The sequence below is a fragment of the Callospermophilus lateralis genome, chromosome 14, assembly GCF_048772815.1.
Source record: "Callospermophilus lateralis isolate mCalLat2 chromosome 14, mCalLat2.hap1, whole genome shotgun sequence".
NCBI lineage: Eukaryota > Metazoa > Chordata > Mammalia > Rodentia > Sciuridae > Callospermophilus > Callospermophilus lateralis.
The window spans coordinates 44,236,677-44,255,011 of NC_135318.1; the positions used below are offsets into that span (position 1 = coordinate 44,236,677).

Here is an 18,335-nt window from a genome sequence, read left to right on the forward strand (position 1 = left end):
CTACCTACAGAACAGCCACTATGAACAGCATGCACCAGATTCTTCAATGGGAATGAGAGTGACAGAAAATGAGACAACTTTTCTTTATAGAATAGGCATCTAGTTTATTCTCATTAGTTATCAACAAAATAGTGGGGGAAGCTCTATTTTTACCACAAAAAGATTATCATTACTCACCAGGAAAATTAAATTTAAAGTGAAGGGAAAAGAAGAATATGTAAAGATTTGTTCCCTGCCCTGACAGGAAAAACCTAGGGCAACCAACTAATCTTGTTTTACTAGTAAACAAGACAGAAAGTCAACCAATTAAGCAAGCAATATTTACATCTGTTAATGCAATATGCACTTGTTCTCAACTTAATTTGGTTAGTTTGTATAAATGAGACTAATCTCATTTACATTATAAGCAGTAAACTCACCACTTGGCCCACATGTCATGTAGTGGGCAATAGAATTAGGAGCTTTGTTGCTCCCTAGACCTGCTTTTTGAATGTCTGCTTTCTTGTACTTTGTCCACATCTGCAGGAGAAAAGCAGTTCATGTTATTTATTCAAAGTTAAAACAAAACAATTCATGAAGATTAGACACTAAAGAGTTCTCATTGACTAGGGTAAGGAGAAGGAAACTGTAACTGGGAAATTTATTAACCTGATAGACATCTCATTATTTAAAGATGATTTTCACACTTAATTTGTTAATTTATTTTTCAGTATTGGGGACTGAACTCAGGGACACATTACAAATGAGTTACATTCCTAGCTCTTTTTATTGTTTATTTTGAGACAGGGTCTCACTAAGTTACTTAGGCCTTTGCTTAAGCTGCTGAGTGGGCCTCGAACTTACAATCTTCCTGTCTAAGCCTCCCATGTTGCTGGGATTACAGGTATGTGCTACTGCGCCTGGCTTAATTTTAAAATGTATTCATATAATTATGAATTTATGTATTTATTTAGTTCAGGGCTGAGGATTGAACCCAGGGCCTCACAAATGCCAGGCAAGGTGCTCTTGCACTGAGTCACATCTCTAGCCCTTGCTTTTTATATTTTAAAGCTACAAATATTATAAAAGCTATCACTATTTCTTAAAAACCTATAACAATGACATTTTTCTGTGTTCAGGCTCACATGCTTTAGTAAATATTTGTTTATTTACCAAATGGTTACGTAACCTACAGTTTTTTTAAACTTTATTTTATTTATTCACTATTTTATGTGGTGTTGAGGGTGCTGAGAATCAAACCCAGTGCCACACATGTGCTAGGCAACTGCTCTACCACTGAGCCACAACCTCAGACCTACATACAGTTTTTAAAGTAAACTATAATTTTGCATATAACAGAAGCATCCAGAATGAAATATTTGTATTATTGACTAAGAAAACCAGGGTTGAGTTATATTTTTTAAATAATATGCCACGCATATTGATTACAGCTAAAATTGTTTTGCTCAAAGTGGATCTATAGCATGACATTATGTGTATAATACTGCACAAATCATATGGGTATAACTTCTAGAAACCTAACTCAGGAATATAAAAGCTATTTAATTTCATTGTTTATAAAATTGAATAATTTTGAATCTTCAAATGGTTTTCAAATAAACCTTTGTGAAGCTGTAGATATTCAGGGAGGTGTCTTGGAGAAAATAAGGGTAGCTGCTTAACTGAGTCTGAATTGATTTATCTTAAATTTTCTTTTGCCATCTATGTAAATTTTCATTTACAGAAAGTATTATGCTAATTTGAACAAAATTTTTGGAGGCAATGGTTCTGTACAATTTATAAGTTTTTTTTCCCCCACCACAAAAATTTTACTTCAATTGCTCTGAAGTAACGGAGGTAAGATACTAGTTTTGTTTTGGGGAAATTTCATGATTCCATGGCAGGTGATGGTTTCTGGAGGAAGTCTAATCTGCATTCGAAGACAATCTTCAGGACTCATGGAGATGTTATGTATTTGTTCTACATGCACAGTGTATATATTCATTTTGAAAATATGCTCTATATCTATACACATACAATTATTTAGGAGGAAATACTTCTTTCCTATAAGTTTAATTGTAAAATAACCACATTAATATAACAGTACATGAGTTTTAAATGTATTTTGAATGAATAAAGTTAATATTTTAAAGTATTATGGGTAGATTTATGATATCTAAAAAATTTGAAACACTTGCAAAACAATCTTTTGACTCAATATGGAAAAGGAACAACATTAATTGTATTTGTATCATATATGGCTCCCATCTAAGCTATATTTACCATTAAACTGATACTAGGTTATAAAAAAAGACTATAATCCCAGTGATTTGGGAAGCTGAGGGAGGAGGATGACAAGTTTGAGGTCAGCCTTGGCCACTCAGTGAGACCCTATGGGTTGGAGGGGAGTAAAAGGGAATGGGAATGCAATTCAGTGGTACAGCATCCTTAAGTTCAATACCGAGAGAGAGAGAGAGAGAGAGAGAGAGAGAGAGAGAGAGAGAGAGAGAGAGAAAGAGAAGAGGAAGAAGAAGAAGAAGAAGAAGAAGAAGAAGGAGGAGGAGGAGGAGGAGGAGGGGGAGGGGGAGGGGGAGGGGGAGGAAACAGAGAGAAAACAGAGGGGAAAAAAATATCAGTACCCAAAATTTTGGAATGTTAGGACTAACTGAGCAAAAGCTGATAGTAAAACAGAATGAAGTATTCATGCAGAAAGTGTATTAGGTGGTACTAAAAAAGGTGAAAATTTCTGATTTTGTACATCTGATTACCTGTACTAGACCAAATGGAAGGAGCCTAATCTGTGAAATGATCTTATGTTAAGTATGAGACTTAATTTACCAAGGATACACATTTCATTAAGCAAAGATTCTCTGTGATTTTTCCTCTAGTCCAATAATAACAGCTTAATAATAATGAATATAAAATAATAATTAATTCCTTCTTACTTAAAGTCACATTTCAAGGCATTCCTTCCAGATTCCAGGCTGAGTTATTTTCAGTAATAGTTAGGCTCAACCAAAATGGCAAAAATATTCCAAAGACAGATCTAAGATATATTCCTCCAGATGTAAGTGAATCAGGATTACAGTTTTTTCCCTTAATATTCTGGGAATTAGAAATTCAAGTTTATCTGATTTGCTTTAAAAGTTATATTAACATAGGAAGATAATTTAGAAGTTTATGACAGGGCTGAGGTGTATCTCAGTGATACAGCACTTGCCTAGCATGCGCGAGGCACTGGGTTTTATTCTCAGCATCATATAAAAATAAATAAATAAATAAATAAAATAAAGGTATTGTGTCCATCTACAACTTAAAAAAAAGTTTACGACAACGGAGTTAAGAGTTTGCAAATATTATATTTATCTTATATATCGTGTTTTTTTGCTACAGCGTTTGTATTTGTTCTTGGTTCTATAATTTGTCTTATAAAAACACATTTGTTTGTTTAAATGGTTACAAGTCCTAATTGTACATTTTAGCAAAATGTATTAATTTTAAAAAATTGCTTTAAGGACATACATACATATTTTAATCATTAATTACAGAAGTGATGATTTTCACTTTGTAAACTTGCTACCCTTTTGAAATAGAAGTAAAAATACAAAAATTTTGAACATATTGAGTATGATTGTTTATTTCTCTTTGAGTCTATAAAAAAGAACTAGAAAAACTACTGTGTTAACTGGTTCCAAGTAAATAAATCATCTTGAAGGAATGATAGTACTTAAACTGTTGTATTTATCAGGAAAATGCAAAAAAGAGAATTAGTACAACTGCTTCTAGTCACTGTGTAAATGACATTTAAATTTGAAGGGGTTTTCAATGGGTAACACTAAATTTATGAATATTTACAATGTCTTAAATCTGAAAACAATGTTTTATAAACATGGGCATCATTAAAATTTGCTACACAAAATGTTAAATTGCATTATTAACTATTTCTTTGTATGCACAATAGACAGCATAAACTATATAAGAAAATGGTTTTTTACATATTTTTCTTACTAATACTGTACATGTGCAATATAAAGTGCACATTCTGGGGGTAAAAAGGAGAGAGAGAAAAGTAGGAGCAGAAGATGAAGAAGGAGAGTGAGTGGACATTCACTTTTTGGAAGCAACAAAGCAGATATGACTTTGAAATGTCTTATTGGTAACAGAACATGCAACTATTTTAACATGCATAGGATATCAATGTAATAACCTCTTTATCAAGTGACAAAAAATGTGAAAGAGGAGCACATATAGTTGAGGTTTTTAAATTCATGCATAAAATGTACAATGTAATTAATATTTCATGCAGGCTTTGGTGTGGTTACACATTTATGTATATATACATGCCATTACATACAGCTGAAGACAATGCCACAATTTTCAAATTAAAAAAAAAACTAGCCAAATGATACTTTTCAATAGCAGCTCTTCAAATCAGATTAGAGAAGCACAGTGCATATTAAAGAACATCAAAGTATTGTTCAAATTTGATTATACACAACCATATTCATACCAAACAGTTTGATTATCCTCAGAAACCAACAATGCAGCTTCTGTGTCATCAGGATAGAGGCATGCAGGAATGATACGGTTATTGCTATCTATAGAGGACTGTGAGTTACTGTTACTAGGGTTCTGACTATCAGAACACTGTTCATTATCTTTCTTTGCAGCTTTATCCGAAGGGGCAAAAACCTGGTCAGTATCTCTGGTGACTGATCTGAGAGGTAACCCACTTATGTTACTAACTAATTCTGTATTCAGGGATAAGAATGGCTGAGATGAATGAACCATAGTAAGTGATCCTATGTTATCTTTAGTTGCTATTCCAAATGCCTCATTAGATATATTAAAAGTAGCAAAAGTTTGGTTTGGAAAATGTGACTTTTCTGTTCTTGAGCTTCTAGTCAGGGCAGATAGAGACTCAAGCATATTTGTAGCTAAATCATTTTGGGCATGAGAATCTACAGCACGTGTTGAACTGTGAAATGCATGAGAGGACCACTGGTGTAAATGGTACTCACTAGATGCTGCAGTGATGTTGCTATCAGCAGCAGGTGGTGGTGAATCAACTGATACAGGTACTCTACTGTCCTTGGTCAAAAAATCATGGATGCTTGTCCTTCGTGTAGTTCCTTCGGCAGTAGAGATCACACTACTTGCACGAGGTAAAGTGGCATAAGGATTGCTATCTTTTGATTGTCGTGACACAGAGGTTTCTTTTACTAATTTTATGTTTCCTTGAGTGCCTGGTGTAGTTTTTCCTGAAGAACTAATGAAGTATGCATCTTCAGTCTTTCGAGGACCAGATCTCACAAATTCAGGCTTAGTTGTCCGTCTCTCATAGAAGTCCCCTGGGGCTTTTCCACTTACTGACCTGGCAAGACCAGAGCTAACTGTTTTGTCTTTTCCCAAAAAGTCAGAAGAGACAGACAAACTTTTCATTACTTCATCTAAAAGATTCTCTTGGCTTGAGGACTTTAACTGTTTAAAAAAAAAAATTAAAACAGATCAGTAAATACAGCCATGTTTTGATTTTCCTGATATACTGAGCTGTATGATATACAGATGCTGGTAATTCTTAACACTCCAGAATTTTTTTAAAAAAGCTCTAAAGTTCAAACAGATATTTAACTTGTGATTTAACTTGTGGTATTCTTCTTCTTCTTCTTCTTTTTTTTTTGGCACCATGGATTTGAACCCAGAGGCCCTAAACCACGGAACCACATCCCCAGCCCTTTTTTTTATTTTGAGACGGGATCTCACTATGTTTCTTAGGGCCTCCTAAATTGCTGAGGCTAGCTTTGAACTTGCAATTCTTCAGCCTCAGCCTCCTGAACCCTGGGATTACAACCACTGCACCAGGTGTTATTCATGTTAATTAAGATCATCATACATAAAACTAACCTGTATTGAGGTAAGCTTGTTGCTTTCTTCCAAAAACTGTTGTAGAGTAACAATTTCACTTCCAGGGGAACCAGTTTTGATTTTGTGATGTGCTCGACTTTCTAGTGTTTCAGGCATTTTGTGCTGGAGCACTGGACTTGATCTGGTCTGTCTTTTCAAGTACTGGATTGGACTGCTACCACTGCTGGACCAAGTCTCATGATCATGAAGCAGGCTAAATTCTCCACTGCTGTGGCTTTGTGGCCTGCTTTGGTTATTAACTGCACCTGCTTTTGGAGTAAATGGTATGTTGAGACTTCAGTAATAGAGATGAGATTAATACTATGTAAGCAGTAATATTTGTTGATGGGACTCTTACTGTATGAATAGTCAATCTTACTTTCAGGTTTTATTTAGAAATGCTTAGTAAACCACATTAATCTTTCATCAGTTTAACAACTATCTGTCACAGCTTGCTTCCTTATTTTGTCAAATTGACAGATATTTTAAGTTCCATGAGGACAAAAATTTGCTTTTACCATAATTCTCAGAGCCTAAAGAGAATCCCTTACAAAGAAAGCATTCAACATACTGATGACTAAATATATGAATAAACAGATGAGTGAATAATACATTTTTAAAAATTCAGGCTCAATTAATTGTAAAATTTGGTCAAGAACATGATTACATGAATTTTAAATTATTTCAAGATGTTAAAATCTAAAACTGTTCTGAATGCAAAAAAAAAAAAAAGAGGTAAAACAAGAAGAGATTTCTAGTTCTTTGTTTCTCTGTGAAGTTCCCTTTACTTATTTGAAGGTTCTGTTCATCCTAATTGAATACTTAAATTAAAATTTAAATAACACATACATAAGGTAAGTCAAATGGAGACGTGATACAGTTAGTTAGAAAACTCCAGTAAAATATGAAATCAAATATTTACTGTTTTATTCTTTTCTTAATGAATCATCTTATTGTTCCTACTGTCCACTGTTGGTATGTTGCCTACATAGTCTTATAAGACTTAGTTGAAGGTCAATTATATAGAATTAGTTAGTTCTGGAATAAAGCTCCCTAAAATTGATACTATTCCTAAAGAGTACTGATTTATTTTGATCAATAAAAAACTGTATAACACATCAAAACAGAAAATGAAACTTTCCATGGTTTCCTAATTACAGAGAGTAAAGTGGAAGATGAAAGAATTTATCCCAACTTATGTAACATTTCACAGCAATAGCATTTTCTTAAATTTTCAAATAAAAATAAATTCTTCACAGTTTATACTATGTTTTCTTACTGGATATAATATGCTTGTAAAATTTTTTTTAAATCCCTCAAAATCAGATATTTTACATCACTGCAGTATGTCATAGCATTCATGACGAAATTACAACTGAGACAAAATAATTTTATAATCCTCAAAGCACCAGAATATATTCATTATATAATTTGATAATTCTGGGCTGTAGGATAACTATAATAGATTGGTTAAATAATTCCAGCATCTGAAAAGGCAGTATATCTTCAAAGAAAAAGATTTTAGTCAAAGTTTCCATACATTTAACATAAAAGCCTCACCTCTGAATGCATATTTAAGAAGTGACGAAGAAGTCTTGAAATAATTCTTTCTATGAGCAATATGCATCCATATAGTTCTTGTGCAACACACACACACACACACACACACACACAATTGCTTTTCAAATTAAGAATAACAAAGCTTTATTTTATTTTGTGGATAAATTAAGCTAAAAGTATTTCTAAAATATGATTAATGTAAGTTTAAAGTACATTAATCATAAGAAAATTAAGGACAATCACTTAGATGTCCAACAAAATGTAAGTAAAATAAGGACCTATGAACAATTTTTATGTACAACACGAATATTTTATCTGTGAAGATGAAAAACTGAAACCAAAATAACTGCTCCTGTTTTTACATTAGTATTCATTGAAATACATATGTATTACAATGAAAAAAATACAAATGTTCAAAATGTTCCAAACACAGATTTGTATTTCACACTTTATCCTGGAAATGTCATCTCATCTCTAACTTTGTTCCCCACTGGTGCTGAGGACTGAAAACAGGGTCTTGTGCATGCTAAGCATGTGTTCTACCAATGAGCTACAGGCTCAGCCCCACCCAAACTTTTAATTAGTACTGGAAATGGATGGATTACATTAATAAATTTACCTACAGCATACCTTTGACTTCATGGAGTGAAGCATTATTATTGCTATTGCTAGTGGATGTTCTGCCACTATCAAGGCTGGCTGGTCTTGAAGCTAAATGAAAAAATCAGGAGACAGTGTGATAAAACTTCTAAGCTGATAACACTGAATTGTACATTCTAATCACAGAATGCTTTGAGGAAGCAATCATGCATACTTTCACAGACTAAGCATGCCCACAGACAGGTGAATCTTGTAGTTTAGAAAGCAAAGACATTTTCAGATTGTAGTCCTATCTACAATAGATAGAAACAACTGTACAGTTCACACTGCCCTATGCTACTACTTCTTAAAACCCTGCTTAAAATTCCATGAAATTCCTCTATTATGTTATCCATTTTTTATTATTAATAAAGGTTTAGTTTTTTAACATATGATTTCAGGTGGAAATTAAACAATCTGAAATATTCAATTGTAGAAACTTTGCTAAAGTTCATCCTTTGCCAAAATGAGTATTTACAAACCAATGGTAAAATTAAACTCTTATAACTAAGTTTATGTAAAAATAGAAATAAAATTATCTTTGGAGATTGTGCAGGCATACTTTATAAATGACCTTGATTAAAAGAAAAAGCATGTAAATCAAAGGCTGAATATTCTCTCTGATAAGTGGATGATGATTGATAATGGGGGAGGATGGGAAAATGGAGGAACTTTGATTGGGTAAAGGGGAGGGAGGAAAAATGGTGGAATGAGATGAACATCATTATCCTAGGTCCATGTATGATTGCACATATGGTGCAACACTACATTGTATACAACCAGAAAAATGAAAAGTTGTGCTGCAACTGTGTAACGAATCAAAATGCATTCTGCTGTCATATATACCTAATTTAAATAAATAAAAAAAAACAGAAAACACAGAGAAACAATAATATTAAAAAGGACAAAAGGGAGGATTAGGTTTGAAGAAATGGCAGAAGTAACTGTGAGATTCAGGACAGACAGAACATGCTTGCTGGCAATATCACATTCACCTATTCAATTCAAGAGTGTCAGCATTCCCATTTAGTATTTAATGTGTACTCCCTAAATAAAGGACCATATCTTACCATGAACTCTTGATCCCGTACTAGAATCATCACTAATACCATGTGGACTTATGTCTTCAAATGATGTAGCATCTACATAAAATAGCAAAATGGATATAAACATATTTTTGTAACAAAACAATACCATTACAAAATATTATTTACACAGAATATAGGAGTTCTTTCTCAATCACATATATCTTGACTTAACATATTTCATAGACTCAGCCAGAAACTGGAAATGAAGTAAAGAATCAAGTAGTTCTGATGAGAGTTGACTTGCTTAGGGAAAATGTCAGAAGCAATGAAACAATCACTCCTGTGGCCCTGGAAAGTAAAACAAGAACCTGGATTGTTCTACGTAGTACTTTTACATTTTGTTTTGTTTTTTAAACTTAGACTTCTTTCTCCTTTTTTCACTCTTTATCTGTATACTTCTTTTCAATTGTTAGTTTATCAGCTGTTTACTAAAGTAGGCCTAGAGTAGATTTTAATTATTTGTGTAATGTTTTAAATTTTTGAAATGCTTTGGAAATTCCTCCAAATTAAATCCAGATTATGTTTTGATAATTATTTAAGGTTGTTTGAAAAAAAGAACACAGGGGAAAGTCAAATTAAAATTCCTGCTGTCAACAGTTACACCACAGTGCAAATAGCAGACGGCCTATACCTTTATTATTAACCAAATGCTTGGATCTGATGCCTGCAGAAGAGTTGACAGTTGAAAAGTTGATGGCTGTAGTAGAGAAGGCCATAGCTCCCAATTCTTTTCTCCTTTTACCCGTTGAAATATCATCAGGAACCTCCAAATTCTCAGTACTACCTGTCCACTGTCCTCCTGCTAGGACCATGGACTGCACCAGGTCATTCATGGCTGGGATGCAAATGAAAGCAAATGAATCAGCATGGTTAATGTATTGCTCTTATTTCTATTTTGTATTAAAAATGATCTGATTTTTGTCTATGAACTAATGAAAATGGACATTAAAAAAAACTATAACCACAAGGTCATTTGAATTATGACATGCATTCAGTTGAATGAAATGAGGAGGCCAAAGGCTGATAAGTTTCAGTAAATATTTTTATCCCACCTCCACCCGCTTTAAAAGACAAAGAAAGGAATTTTACTAGGTACAATTGCCATGCTTTTGCGCAATGATGTGCAATATAATTAGAAGCCTTCATAATGTGGTTTTGTGGTGACAAAATGGAATGAATTAAGATGGAGAGCAATTCTTATATAGCATCACTATTGAAAATGAAGGAGTCCTTGGTCAGAGCAGGTTACTGAAAAAATTATTCATTTTATAAATAAGTACACCACTGAATAAAAACCTGAAAGAGATGATCTCCAAAGTGATAGAGACATTTAACGTGATTATGTAGTTACCCATTCCACTTAGAAAAAAAGAAACCCAGAATATTATTATATAAAGAATGACAAACATTTTCAAGGATTATAGGCCATTTTATTTATTTATTTAACCAGGTTCGTTAAGTAAACAAATACCCAAATACCTAATGCTAAAGATTTTGTTATTTTTTCCTTAAGTAAATTTCTTGAGGGAAAAAAATCTCCATGGCATATAAAATGTTCTTTTTTTCTGCCAACTTTCAGAAAGCACTGGAAATTTTAAAGTATATTACATGTATTATTAAACATATGCATGTATATGTATCAGTAGACATACATATAATGCAAACTCAGTGCAAACTTTGAAAAAAATATTCTTCCAGCTCCTTGTAGTAAAGGAAGACTGCACTTTTCAAAATAATAAACTGGCACAGTCCAGAGAAAGGTTAGTGAAAAATTAGTAATGGAATCTAGTGTAGTCATTTGAAAGAAGCTGAACTGTCATAAAGTCTTACACATGGAACGACGGTAGCAGGCCTTCATTTTGTCTTTATCCTTCGGTCTGTTCCTCAAAAAGGGCAGTCTTTTCAGTGCAACCACTTTAATGTCAGAGCATGAGGGAAAAACAGAAACAGGGAAATGAAAGAAAAAAGGGAGAAGAACAGATGGGAGTTAAATGTTGAAATTAAGGACAGAAATGAATGTTTTGAGTTTCAGCTATGTATGCTATATTAAAGCTTATTCTCATGCTGCTGAATGATAATGAAATATGAAATATGTACTTTGATATTTTAAAATACTTGGAAAAGCACTGAAGACAATGATGAGGAACATAATTGGAAAGCTTAGATTGGCTAAAGTACTATAAAAACAGGAATTGGTTAGAATTACTTAGGAAAGGACCAATTTTTCTAGTTAAATCATAAAGGCAAACTTTAAAAATTTGGCTATTGGTGTTCCATAAAGTACATGATGAAAATGAACAAGGCTTTTTAAGCCCTTATTTTCTTTTACTTTTGAAGTTAAAGGCTTTATTTTAGAAAAAATAATTTAGGAAACTGTACATTCTATTGTAACACATCAACAAAAAATTAGGGGTCTCTAAAGATGTTCTGAATAATCTAAAGAAACTTTTAAAGTTACCTTTCACTTTCCCCCTAAACTTTAATGAAGAAAATATTGATCTAAACTATCTTCTAGTGCATCATTTATCAGTATCACAGAAATACATATGGTTTCAATCAAAGTCTAAAGATGAAACAAGCAATTATGTGGAGTTCATTTTACAAAAAGTTGGCTGGAGAAAAGGAAAAAAAGAATATATTGACAGCAGTAATAAGTGATAGCACTAAGCTCTGGTAAAGTGAAAAAGATAAAGACACCCCAAAGTAAGCAAAATGAGATAAAAATGCATATAATATTTTAAAACATTTCAAAGGGTGCTTTGGATGAGTTTATTTAAAAAGACATTGTGTGAAAAAATTTTATCAGTGAAGGGATTACCACTCAAGCATAGGAGTCATTAGAATAAAAATTTAAATGTTCACTTGAGTCACTTAATCATTCTCAAGCTACATTTTTGTTAAGATTTATCTTAAGTATACAAAAAATTATGACCCCAGAAATGTAATATAGGAGTTGGGAAAACAACTTTTATAAGACTTAAAAACATATTACACACCCTTCTCAGGGTGTGCTATCATTTTGTAAATCATTGAACCTCTTTTAATAAGTTGAAAAGCATCATTCATTAAAGAGAATGCAATGGACATACAGTTTTTTAACTTGTTTGACTGCTAAGGTCTTTAATCTGACCTATTTCTCCTCAAACTTGGTAAACACAGCTGTTTTCAATGATTAAAAAGAATGGACTGAAAGCAATGTAAAAAATGGACACTTAGCTAAAACAAAGCTGGGTGGTTGCAGCATGCATGCACACACATGTTGTTTTGTTTAGACACTTTTTTCTTTTTCTGTTTTCAACTGTTTTCCAAAGACTGCTCTACTGACAGACACTCTTCCAAAATGGATAAGATAAAAAATTTTAAATTTGCCAGGGATGAAATGTAATTCTTCTTATGGCAGTTAGTTTGGAAATATACAATATTCTTTTTCCAAAGCACACTTAAAATTAAAGGAATATTAGTAATGTTGGGTTTTGTGTCTGCTTTAAAAATTCTAAAAATGAACAACTGTAGGAAAGCGGAAGCAAGAATCCTTCTGCTTCTTCTGAATGTTCTGGCAGAGAGCACGAAAGAAATACAGATTTATACTTCTAACAGATAGGATGACCTCAAAAGAGATTGCTGTGCCTTTCTTGTGTATGCTCTCATACCTGAATCAAAACATCTCTGTTTAACTAAAAAAAAAAAAAAAAAAAATGAAGTAGATGTGTTACCATTTTTTACTTAGTGTGAGGTATTTTATATCTAAAGGAGACAGTTAAAACATCTTTTAAAGGAAAACTTTAGGATTTCTCTAAAACAATAACTACAAATTTGTGGACAAGAGTAGATCAAAAAAGACCTAGGATGACAATAATTTTATTTGGAGAAATAGAATCAAAACTGCTTTCTAGAGATTAGTGTTTACATGTAAGAATGCATGTTTACTTTCTATTATTGTTGCTTGCCTATGGATTCTTGTATTTTGAAATACATGTTATAAAATGTTTAATATCCTCACTCCAAAATAATTGTTCCCTTTCAAAGATAATTCATCTGAAGCTCAAACACTGTGCAGTTTTCTGAATACTCTGAGAATCACTCAGGTGTAGATCCTATCTCTGGGGGAAGCAGCTGCTTTTGCTTATTATTTATTTCAAAAGAATTGGGGTGTATCTATGTGTGTACTCATTTAAAATTTAAAAAATTTAGTCATTTATATTGGTGATAATGTGAGAGGATTCAAAGTGCCTGGTTTACATATTTTTAAAAACTCTAATAGTTAACTTATTGGATTTTTTTTTTCTTGAAATATGATTTTTTTAGGCTTTTACTTTGCTCTTGCTGTGTAAGCAAACTAGTAGCCAAATAAAAAGGTTACAAATTGTATAGAGCATGTTATGATGTGATACTTCTAAAATTTGTAATAAAAAGTTAAATTACAAGTTTAGTATGCCAATTCACATCTTTATTTCATTTTAATCAAAACTTTTCCCAAGCATCCCTCTCTAATTTGATAACCATCAAATTGCTCAAAGTATATGAGCAAACCCCAATTATAAATGCCTTATTTTGATTATTATAAATATTTATGAAAATGAAATCTTATACATATTTCTTACTTGTTTCTCATAACTACCCTGTGAAGTATAAAGCAAAGGTAAAAACTGCTCATGTTAAAACAATGTGCAACCTGCAAGTGGCAGACCTATTCTGGCTCTTATGTTCTTTCTACAGTATTTTACCTCTCAGGCCAAATGATGATGCATAGTATATTTTAGAAAATTATGTGACTGGGTATTACTGCAGTATATGATTGATTTGATATTGGATTAAAAAGAAATACCATACATCAGATTGTTTTCCCAAAAGATTGCTTAAGTGTTTTTTGTTTTGTTTTTTAAGTCTTTAGAAAGGACTCCTAAATCAACACTAGGTTTAAAAGTTTGAGCACTCACTGCTGCTTTTCTTGGTCCCCAGGGTTTGGCCATCTTCTAAAGAGTTTGATCCTACTGAAGAACTATCTTGACTATCTTGATGGGGCAGCTGAAGAAATCCTTCACTGGAGTCTGAACGGGTAGGTGTTAACGTTAGAGATTTCTGACGTTCTCGATTAATATCTTTCTTGGATTTTATCAATTTTCTCATTTTTAGAGTAATCCAGTTGCCTCTCCTAATAAAATAATTTAAAAAATTCTTAGTCTAAAATTCAACACATAAATTCCTCATGAATTAGAAGTCTTCAAAACTAGAACAATTTATTTTCCAAAATAAAAATTCATAAAATTTGGTTAAAAGTACCTTCTAGGAGGAGATGGGTCATAAAATTTGTATTGGTCCATAATTTTTTCTTCTAATTTCTCCTTTTGCCGTCTTAATTCATTTAACTTATCACTATAAAAATAAAAATGTTTTAGGACATGCAGTCATGTTTTGTACAGCTATCAATGATATTAAGTTATTCTGGGACTATGATATAACTTCTTCCCCAAATGTAAACAAATGGTCACTATGATTGACACCCTTAAGTTTGTTTATTAGGAAGAACAATGGGTTTTTTCCATATTTCTCCTTTCGTTCAAATTTCCAATAACTGGGCATAATGGTGCATGCATGTAATCCGACCAGCTTGGGAGGCTGAGACAGGGGGATCACAAGTTCAAAGACAGCTTCAGCAATTTAGTGAAATCTTAAGCAACTTAGTGAGACTCTGTCTCAAATTTAATAAATAAATAAATAAAAAGGGCTAGGGATTTGGCTCAGTGGTAAAGTGCTCCTGGTATCAAAAGAGAAAGAAAGAAAGATCATTAGAAACTTCTCAATACTATCTGTGTTCACTGTCATTCCTGCCAGAATCATATGATAGAGGCATTTGGCTAGAAATGTCCAACATATAATAAGGATATTTTTAACTTATATTCAGTGAGTCAGAATGGATAATAATATTTAGAAATCAACCATACAAAAACATCGCTTAAACCCTGGAAATAAATTAGTCACCATGGGTCAGAATATTAAGACAAAACTTTGGGTAATACCTCTGCTTAAGGAACAGGAAACTCAAATGCCAAGAACTTCATATATATTCAGTGCTTTTTAACTTACAATATGGCAGAGACTAAAGGAACATATATTCCTAAAAAGGTTGTAGTCCAAAGTGGCCAGCAACAAATGTGACATTTCTTTAAGGTTTTGCATTTATCTTAAAAGTTCATGCTAACTCTGAGATGGGTATGATGGCAGATACCTGTAATCCCAGCTATTTGGGAGGTTGAGGCAGGAGGACCACAAATTCAAGGCCAGCTTAAGGCAGCACAGTGAGACCCTATCTCAAAATAAAAATTAAAAACTGCTAGGCATGTAGCTCAGTGGTGGAGTGCTTACCTAGCATGCACCCTTGAATTCAACTGCCAGTACCATGCCCCCCTCAAAAAATATTAAAAATAAAAATTTAAAAAATTCATGCAAACTCTGCCTGTGTTCCATGTACATTAATATAAAAAAATGCTCCCTACCCTAAATTCTATAATAAAATAGATATTTGAAAAATATATATATTTTGGTTCAGATGTGCCTTGGTTTACCATCATGAACAAGTCAGAAAAGCATTATTTCATTTACACTTTAGAATAATATGGAAGTAGCTGTTATCTTTATTTTAGAGAGGCAGCAGCTAATGATCAAAGAAATGAAGTGACTTATTTGTAGTCTTCAGATAAAACTGAAAAATTAGGACATAAATTAGGAGCTGTTTGATTTCAACAGCTGGCAGTTTCTATGACACTATGGTGTTTCTTATTTTAGTGGGGAAAGGGAAAGGAAGAATTTAATACAGGTGAATCATGGTATAATACACTGACCTGCCCAGGTCCAAATCTCTTGAGTCTTATCAAATTCCCCCATTTTTAATGTACTTAACTTCTGAATAATTTAGCTGGATAATTCTGTCTCTCATATAATTTGATTTTTTATTTTTTTAATTTTTTGCTATGCTGGGGATTGAACCCAAGGCTCTGCACATCCAAAATAAGTGCTGAACTACCTCCCCAGGCCCATGTAATTTGATCTTAACTCATGGTATAAAGAAACTTTTGTGAACTGGCTCCTAAGGTTTAGCCACTTCTCTAGTGTTCCTCCTCCTTCAGTTTGGCTATAGAAATAATAATTAATTTTTAGTTCTTACAACACACTTATCATACCTCCATGTTTTTGCATTGTTATCTATTTTGGTCTAGTATGTACCTTAAGCAAATTTTTTCTTGTAACTTCAAGTCTCATCTTTGAAAACTAGGGCCCCCTATACATATCTCCATTGTGTGTGTATGTGTGTTTGCGTTATATTGACAGTATTGGAAACTGAATCAAGGGATTCATACATGCTAGGCAAGTACTCTGCCACTAAATTACATCTCCAGCCCTTTTTGTTTTAAGACAATTTCTTGCTAAATTGCCCAGACTGACTTTAAACTTGCAATCTTCCTGCCTCAATCTCCCAAGTATCTGGGATTCTAGGAAAGCACCACCAAACCTAGCTTTAGCATCATTGTATTAAAAAGTATTTACCTGTCTTTACTGCTTTATATTACTAATTCTTTCAGAGCAGGAACCATGTGTTTTCATGTTAGTGTTTCTGGAATATAAGCACTCAAAACACATATTCAAATAATGCTGATAATCAAGAAAAATGAGTATGAAATTTTCTCTGTCACCAGGTATGGCAATGATAATATGACTACTATTTCAGAGTGTGAAATTATTTGATACCTACATGTACTGTCTTTGTTCAACATGAAAAAGATCCTTGCTTTCCATATTCTGCTCCAAAAGTGTTCTGTTCTGTAGCATGAGAGTTTGAATTTGATCTAGTAAGTGTCGATTTTCTTCTTCCAAATTTCCTTTAAGTTGGCTAAGCAACTGTTAAACACACACACAAAAGAAAAATTTTTTAAACATTTACATTTTACATAAATCACCTGACCTAAAACATTTAAAATATATTAAGTACTACACAAAGACTTAAGTCTTCCGCTGTTTTAACAATTAGATGGTTTCACTTTGGTCAGAACATGAATGATTATTTTAGTGATAATGACAGGTACAGCACTGGGTTACATGCTATACAAATGTATTTTCTTATTCCCTCAAACACTGGGTTTAATATATCATAAATGATCTGTTCCAAAATACTTTTTTTTTTTTTTTTTTGGTGTGGTGCTGGGGATTGAGCCCAGGCCCTTGTGCATGCAAGGCAAGCACTCTACCTACCAACTCAGCTATATCCCCAGCCCCAAAATACTGCTTTTTACCTTAAAAACTGTTTTACTTATAGTTCAAAAGCTAGATCAAATCTCTGGTCTTTTGGTTAAGTGGCTAAGAAAGTTTGAACAAGTTAGTTAATTCTCAAATCTATAAAATGAGAATAGCTTTTACCATGCTACAACTGTTGAAAATAAAGTATACCTATGTCACATAGTAGATAGTTAATGAAAAATTCTCAAAAGATAAAGAAAATCAGGAAGAATGATACTTACTATGAATAACCATACAAAATCATCTTGATCCAAGAAATATCAATATTGTAGCATGACTGGTTTATTTATATATTGTTTTATTGAAATATAATATGGTAGATTCATTGAAAAACAGTTATTTTCTTTCCTATCCACACCTTCTTACATTATGACTTCTCACTCTTCCCATCAAGCAGTGGAATCTATTTCCCCTCTTCTTGAATTTGGAATGCCTTTGCCCAAGAATAAATGGGAGTGATGTGTGAAAGTTCAAACCTGGGCCTCAAGAGGCCTTGTATACTTCACCTCAGTCTATCGAAACCCTTCTAGAAGATGAGAAGCCACATAAAACAGAAAAGAGGTATATCAGGCAGCTGCCCAGCATATCTGCCAGGTAACTATAAATGCAGAAGCAAATCACTGGTCTATACATTAGTGGATGGATTGGTACATGTGCTTGGCTAACACACAAACTCTTGAGCACAAAGAAATGTTTACTGTCCATCACCATTAAGGATTTATGGTTGTTATTATGTTAAAAGACAATGGATGAGACATATATTGAACCCTGGGCACTTAACTACTGAACCACATCCCTAGCCCTTTTTATTTATTTTGAGACAGGCTCGATAAGTTGCTGAGAGGCTGGTTTCAAATTTGTGATCCTCCTGCCTCA

The 18,335-nt window shown here is 33.0% G+C and overlaps 1 protein-coding gene across 2 annotated transcripts in view; it reads right to left on the reverse strand.

The window, feature by feature from the left end:
- Window positions 1–18,335, reverse strand: part of Ccdc88a (coiled-coil and HOOK domain protein 88A) — a 131,974-nt gene that overhangs the window by 3,396 nt on the left and 110,243 nt on the right. The window contains exons 23-32 of one of the 2 annotated variants that reach the window (XM_076832893.2): window positions 16,918–17,063; window positions 14,451–14,543; window positions 14,108–14,322; window positions 11,001–11,084; window positions 9,802–10,005; window positions 9,153–9,224; window positions 8,074–8,154; window positions 5,884–6,152; window positions 5,001–5,460; window positions 420–519 (exon numbers count right to left, since the gene is read on the reverse strand). In XM_076832893.2, coding sequence (XP_076689008.1) covers window positions 455–519; window positions 5,001–5,460; window positions 5,884–6,152; window positions 8,074–8,154; window positions 9,153–9,224; window positions 9,802–10,005; window positions 11,001–11,084; window positions 14,108–14,322; window positions 14,451–14,543; window positions 16,918–17,063 — 1,689 coding nt within the window. In that variant the 3' untranslated portion in view covers window positions 420–454. Of the gene's footprint in view, window positions 1–419; window positions 520–4,467; window positions 5,461–5,883; window positions 6,153–8,073; window positions 8,155–9,152; window positions 9,225–9,801; window positions 10,006–11,000; window positions 11,085–14,107; window positions 14,323–14,450; window positions 14,544–16,917; window positions 17,064–18,335 lie in introns of those variants that run through there. The other variant, XM_076832892.2, reaches the window with a different exon arrangement.